We start from the raw sequence: 6,130 nt of genomic DNA on the forward strand, positions 1-6,130 counted from the left end.
AGCCTCCTCTTCAGCGGGCTCCTGTGCCCCGGCTTCCGCATTCGCACGCCCGGTCGCATCGACCCCGTGCACGACAGTTCGTGACCCGTCTGCTCCCGCGACGTGGTCCTGTGGTATCTTACGGACTTCGACTACGTATATCGGCGGCTACCAGCGCCTGGACGGCAACAACGAGCCTCGCGAGCCCCTCGGCTGAGCTCATCGCCACCTACCGAGACCTCCCGACAGCTCTCTCCAGGCTGTGGCTTATTCCCTGGATTCTGCTTCCCCCTTGGTTTATCTACAAATCAAGACTACTCTGAGACTTCCCTGACGACCCCAACGTGAAGACCGGCTTGCGAGCATCGATTCGTCGCCGACTGCACTGGGTCAAGACCCTGAGTTGTTCAAGACCTCCAATAAGACCTCTGGTTGGCTCTTGAGCTCTGTTTGGTAACAACTGACTGCATACTGAGATTCCGGTTCCATTACGGTTGCAAGGCTCGCTTGACTCTAGGCTTGCAGCAGCCGCATTGTACCTAATGTTTGGGAGAAGGCAGCTGAGTGAGACAGCTCCCAAAGCGCCCGTTGCTCGGACTCGTACCCCGGCTTGACACACGTGTCGTTGCCCGCAGGGAGTCCGCTTTGGCGCATTCTCCAACAGGTCCTGCGCGACCTCGGCCCTCACGGCCCGGCGCCAGCGCCTTTATACATATCCTGACCGCCAACGACGATTCAGTGGAGTAACAAGGCCTTCAAGACCTGGTTTATTGGGTGTACCGTCTGACATCAACGGCGGGCATCACCAACGTATTCAAGTTCAAGCGCATCCCCCCCTTGCAACGCACGAAACAGCCGCAGGCGTCGTCATACGACTGTTGCTGGGAGAAGCTCCGTTGTAGTCGGCCCCAACACATCGCGCTGCAAAAGGTGTCCGCCCAGCAGGACGTGGCCGGCCCGCGCAGAGTAGCGACAGGGCTGCGTGGGCTGCGTGGCGCTGTGGACGGGCGGGGCACACACACGAAACACACGCTTGCCGATCCCGCGGTTGAGGGTCAATGCCTTTCAGCCTATACGCAATATGCAAAATGGATTTGTGCATGCTCATATTTACATATGCACCCAGCCTGCGCTGCTGGCCTCAGCTTTGCGGCACCTCCGCGAGTGCCTGCATGATCATGTGTTGCTCGCGCGAGCACAGCAAGCAAACGTCGCAAGTGCACCAATGGTGCACTGAACGAGTTTGAGCCAACTATAATGAAACTCGCGCGCGTAGTAGTGCCATGTGATGGATCGAATAGCTTTAGTGTTCAAGAAGTCGTTATGCTGACAGAGCGTAGAAAAAGAAGAGTTGTGTGCGAGTGCCACACGTACACACACGCACGCATGCCGTCGAACCAACCCCATGTCGATGCCACCTGGCCTGGGGCTGCTCTGTTTACATCGCTAGAACACTTTGCAAGATCGCGAGCCCCTATCTGTGCTGGGTTGGTAGAGCCGGGTGGGGTGTCGGCACATTCAGGATTGCCAAAGTGGGGGCGGCTCGGCAAGCCCGGATTGCCGAGTCGGAGATGCGGGATTGCCGAAGCGGGGGCGCTCCGACCAACTTAACCCCTGCGCCCAGCTAACCCGAATGTGGTCGTTGCCTGGTCGATACCCAAATGTGGTCGTGAAGTGGTCGACACGCATCTTACAGCGGGGGGGGTGACCCCCCCCTGCTCCCGCCCTCCCATCCAATTTATCCCCACATGCCAGCTCACGTGACATTGCTCCGAAGCATGTGTATCCTTTAGGAATGTTGGGGAGGGGGGGGTGCAGAGGTGAGGGTGTCCCTCCCCCCGCAGTGCCGAGGAGGGGGGGCGGCAAAGGCAGGGCGGCGGGAATCGCCGAGCTGCAAGTTCGCAGCACATTCGCGCGAGTTCGCAGGACTTCGCAACTGTGCATGATTTCATGCCCCAATCATATCAATGAATACGTCTTCTCCTAAACTCCGCGAAAGCTTCCGTCTTAGCCGCTCCGCAAGAGCGCCTTCACATTTTCTTGAGAATGCGCTATCAGACAAGCCAGTGGGCGCTGCTAGTAAATTGCGTTATAGGTTTTTGCTCTGCGCAATCTCGCGCCTGCCGAGGAAACACAGTTATTCACTTCGTTCATACGATGCATTCGCTCTCGCGCCCTGGGGAGAAGATCACGTATAGAGGCCCTATGGCACCCAAACGATCGTTACGATCGCTGTTACCTAGGTCGTAGATCGTTACCCCTCCGGCATCGTTACGATCTCGCTACGATCTGCTTACCATCTTAACCAGCCATGGTAACAGCCTTGTCACGGTCTACAAGGCACACCAGTAACCATCACTTTGACGCCCGTTACATGGCAGCCTTGTGCTTTGCTGAAGGCCAACCTCAGTACTAACGTAAGAACTATGTAGTCCTACCGCTACTCCACATGCTAGCCATCTGTCAAGGCTTGATAGCACGACAAGTGCAGATGCTCATGCAACACTTATGCAACACTACCGCAAGTCCATACGTACATGCAACAATACGCCTAGTCATGTCTGCCCTATGGCAGCAAAATGGTCGTTACCATACACTTCACCATCATAGTTGATCGTTACGGGGTGCACCCCGTAACGACCCCCTAACGATCCGCAGGCCCTGACTATGTAGCGAGGTAACCCCCTGGTAAAGGCATACCATGCGCAGAGGTCACAAGGCATTGTCATCGCTTACAACTCATGTAACCTGCATTGTTACCTCAGACAGCAGTGTTAACCACCTGTTCGCCACTCCGCGACGCATGCTCTAGGTCAAGCCGTCAGTACCACCTGGAAGCCTACCCTCCCTTGCGCATTGCCCCTGCATCCCTGGTCATGTCAAGCCGTCAGTGCCACCTGGAAGCCTACCCTCCCTTGTGCATTGCCCCTGCATCCCTGGTCATGTCAAGCCGTCGGTGCCACCTGAAAGCCTACCCTCCCTTGTGCATTGCCCCTGCATCCCTGGTCATGTCAAGCCGTCGGTGCCACCTGGAAGCCTACCCTCCCTTGCGCATTGCCCCTGCATCCCTGGTCATGTCAAGCCGTCAGTGCCACCTGGAAGCCTACCCTCCCTTGTGCATTGCCCCCGCATCCCTGGTCATGTCAAGCCGTCTGTGCAACATGGATGCTTAACCCTCCCTTATGCCATGGCCCTACATCCCTGTTCATGTCCTGCGCACGGCGGGCAGCCGCCGGCGGGCACCCTGACGCCTGCCAGCAGCCTCCTCATTTCCAGTCTGCCCAGCTGCCTCAGCACCAGTCACAGCTGCCTCAGCGCCAGTTGCAGCTGCCGCAGCACCAGTCACAGCCGCCGCAGCACCAGTCACAGCTGCCTCAGCGCCAGTCACAGCTGCCGCAGCACCAGTTGCAGCTGCTGCAGCACCAGTCACAGCTGCCGCAGCACCAGTCACAGCTGCCTCGGCGCCAGTCACAGCTGCTGCAGCGCCAGCCGCTGGTGCCGTCAGGTTGCCGCCTGCCGCAGTCGCCGGTCCCACAGGCTCCTGCCCCTGCCGCTGCTCTTGCGCTCCTGTAAAGAACCAACGAAGTAGTTAATGTATTGTGTATAGCAGCAGGCTCGGTGCATGTTAATCCTGCAATCCAGGCCCAGCCCTGCAGCCCAGGTCCAGTAACCCTGCAGCACCGCTGCAATCCTGCCTGGATGTTCTGCAACCCAAAACAGCACCCCTGCAATCCTGCAACCTAGGTGCAGCAAACCCACGACAGCATGCGCACCTGTCACTGGTGTAGGGGCACCCCCCAGGCGCGGCGCCGGAGTTGTGCCCGGTGCAGGGTCGTTGTCGAAGTTGTACATGCGCGCCAGCAGCGGCGGGTTCTTGGACTGCACGTACGCCCACCAGCGCACATGCAGGGCGTTGGCGTTGTCCTTCATCACCTGGCGCTTCTCTGCCTCCGTCATGCCCTCCTGCTTCTCCTTGGGAGCCACGAAGGCCGCCAGTTTGTAGTCGCCGCCCCAGACGCTCTCTGTCGGGTGGGAATGGGATATGGCTGGGTGTGAACGGCATACCCTCCATTTGGTTGGAGCTGGTAATTACAATCAACCAACCAGCAGCACTGCCTTGACACAGACTCGAGAATGGCATGCCCCTCCACCAGCACCACACAGACTCGTGCTCACCGGCCTGGTAGTTGGTCGTGTAAGTCTCCACCATGCTCTCCAGCTTGGCCCAGACGGCACTAGCCACCGGCTCATTGGGGTCCATGTGAATGAACTCAAGGCCGAGGTCCTTGTTGTCAGTCGCCTCCATAATCACGGCATTCAACCAGCCGCGCAGCAGCGCGTAGACGTCGTACCGGCCCGCGCCCTTGCTTCCCTTCTCGCGGAAAGCGTGGCTGAAGTCGCTCCACTTGATGCCTGCGCTGCCGCAGCTATGTCCAAAACAAAAGCGAGGGGGGGATGTTGTAGTCAGATGGGGCCCATGTATCAAGTCAAAGCAGGCAGTCGTCTTACGTGCTAGGCGCTGGCACAATAACTCGTCCCCCTTCCCTGCACATCCCCACCATCCCAGCTCACATAAGCGCGTATGACTGGCTCAGCCAGCACACTTTCGTCAGGACCTTCGTCTTGATCCACAGCGGCAGGAAGCGGCCATCCTTGACAATGGCGTCAGGAGCCACCATCTTCGCCTCCTCCAGGAGCAGCTGGCGCTTGCCCTCCTTGGTGACCTTGACCTTCTGCTTCTTCTTCTTAGGCTCGTTGTCAGCAGCCGCGTCCCTACGACAGGGGGACAGGGGCACAAGAGTACTCGGACATGTTGGATTGCCCCAAGTTAAACAATGCATTTTGACTCCAACCCGCCAGTGCTTGCATCTTCGGGGAGCAGCAAGAAGCGGCCCCCAACGCTAAAAGCTAGGCAGTTGGGGACCCCTGGATGCCGTGGGCGAGAACATGGTCAGGGTCCTTCTCGCCTGCGGTGGTGGCCCATCCCTGGGAGATATGCAAGCCCAGCAACCCGCTCCACCTCCCGCCCGCCACCTCCTATTCCAACCCACCTCCATCCTACGCCTCCCCCCCTCCTCTCACCCATCCTCCTAACCCCGCCCCTACTAACCCCCTCGCTCTTTTGCATTGGGTTCGACTTAGTTTGGGCTGGTATCTGCACCCCCCCCCTCCTCCCTCCCTCCCACAAGCCCCCAGCCCCTCCCAACACCACACCACCACCCACCGGGTCCACCAATTCCTTACTAGTCATGAATGTAACCCACCCCTCCCACCACACTCGTCACACACCCGCAGATCCGCGGAGTGGCCGCCAACGCAGACGCCATCGCCGCTCGCATGGCGGCGCACCACGCGGGGGGAGATCGCTCGCCGCCGCCGCGTGTCATTGCGCCCGTGCAGGGCCTGGCTGCGGGAGACACGATCAAGGTAATGAGGGCGTGCTCGTGCTTGCTCGTGCCTGATTATGAGGTTTTGTTTTTTTCTGTGTGTCATGTACGGAATGCATGGCATTTGGGAGAGCACAAGGGCAAGGGGTGTAAGTGGAGGTGCGGGGACTCTTGTGTCAAAACAAACACCCGGGGCGGGCAAACACACAAATAAACACCTACCCACGCAAACATACCGTACACATACACACACACACGCACGCACACACAGGTCACGGTGGACCCCTACGTTCCCCTGGTGGTGGGCGAGGTGGGGGACGAAGTGCTACAGCCGCCGCCGCGGCCCTCAGCTGCTGCTACTGCCGGCGGCCGCCACCGGCGCCAGATGCAGGCACTAGACTATTACGTAAGTGCGTGCTGATTGATAACCTGATAATAATTTGCGTGTTGAAGTTGTCCAGATGTCTAATGTGCAGCCTCTGCAGACGAGTCTTATACTCTGTGCCGCCAAGAACCCGTGCGCGCTCCTGTGCCTGCTCAAATTCTCCTGCACTCACCCTCACAACCCCATCATCACCCCACCCCACCCACCCCACCCCACCCCACACGCCCCCCATACGCCGCCCACCCCCAACCCCATCCCCCACACTTCTTACACGCCCCACACACAGCCGGGTGCGCTGCGCATTTCCCTGCCGGCCGGCTTCACCCCTGCGCCGCCCGGCTCCCTACCCGACCTGCTCATCCCGCTGGTCTGGCACATC

General features: G+C 59.2%; 1 protein-coding gene across 1 annotated transcript; it reads right to left on the reverse strand.

Moving 5' to 3' along the window:
• Positions 1–2,161: 2,161 nt before the first annotated feature.
• CHLRE_15g643850v5 (uncharacterized protein) lies at positions 2,162–5,477 on the reverse strand. The gene is made up of 5 exons (XM_043070727.1): positions 5,329–5,477; positions 4,552–4,752; positions 4,156–4,406; positions 3,753–4,001; positions 2,162–3,546 (listed from the first exon to the last, which is right to left on the reverse strand). The coding sequence occupies exons 1-5, from the start codon at positions 5,364–5,366 to the stop codon at positions 3,185–3,187; spliced, it is 1,101 nt and encodes a 366-aa protein (XP_042916554.1). The 5' UTR covers positions 5,367–5,477; the 3' UTR covers positions 2,162–3,184.
• Positions 5,478–6,130: the final 653 nt, after the last annotated feature.

The sequence above is a fragment of the Chlamydomonas reinhardtii genome, chromosome 15 (assembly GCF_000002595.2).
Source record: "Chlamydomonas reinhardtii strain CC-503 cw92 mt+ chromosome 15, whole genome shotgun sequence".
NCBI classification, from domain to species: domain Eukaryota; kingdom Viridiplantae; phylum Chlorophyta; class Chlorophyceae; order Chlamydomonadales; family Chlamydomonadaceae; genus Chlamydomonas; species Chlamydomonas reinhardtii.

Coding starts and splice junctions, on each gene's coding strand:
- CHLRE_15g643850v5 (XM_043070727.1), bottom strand. CDS start 5,366: ATGACACGCGGCGGCGGCGAGCGATCTCCCCCCGCGTG. Junction 4,753..5,328: donor GAGCGATCTCCCCCCGCGTG/GTGCGCCGCCAT, acceptor CCCCTGTCGTAG/GGACGCGGCTGCTGACAACG. Junction 4,407..4,551: donor AGCCAGTCATACGCGCTTAT/GTGAGCTGGGAT, acceptor TTTTGGACATAG/CTGCGGCAGCGCAGGCATCA.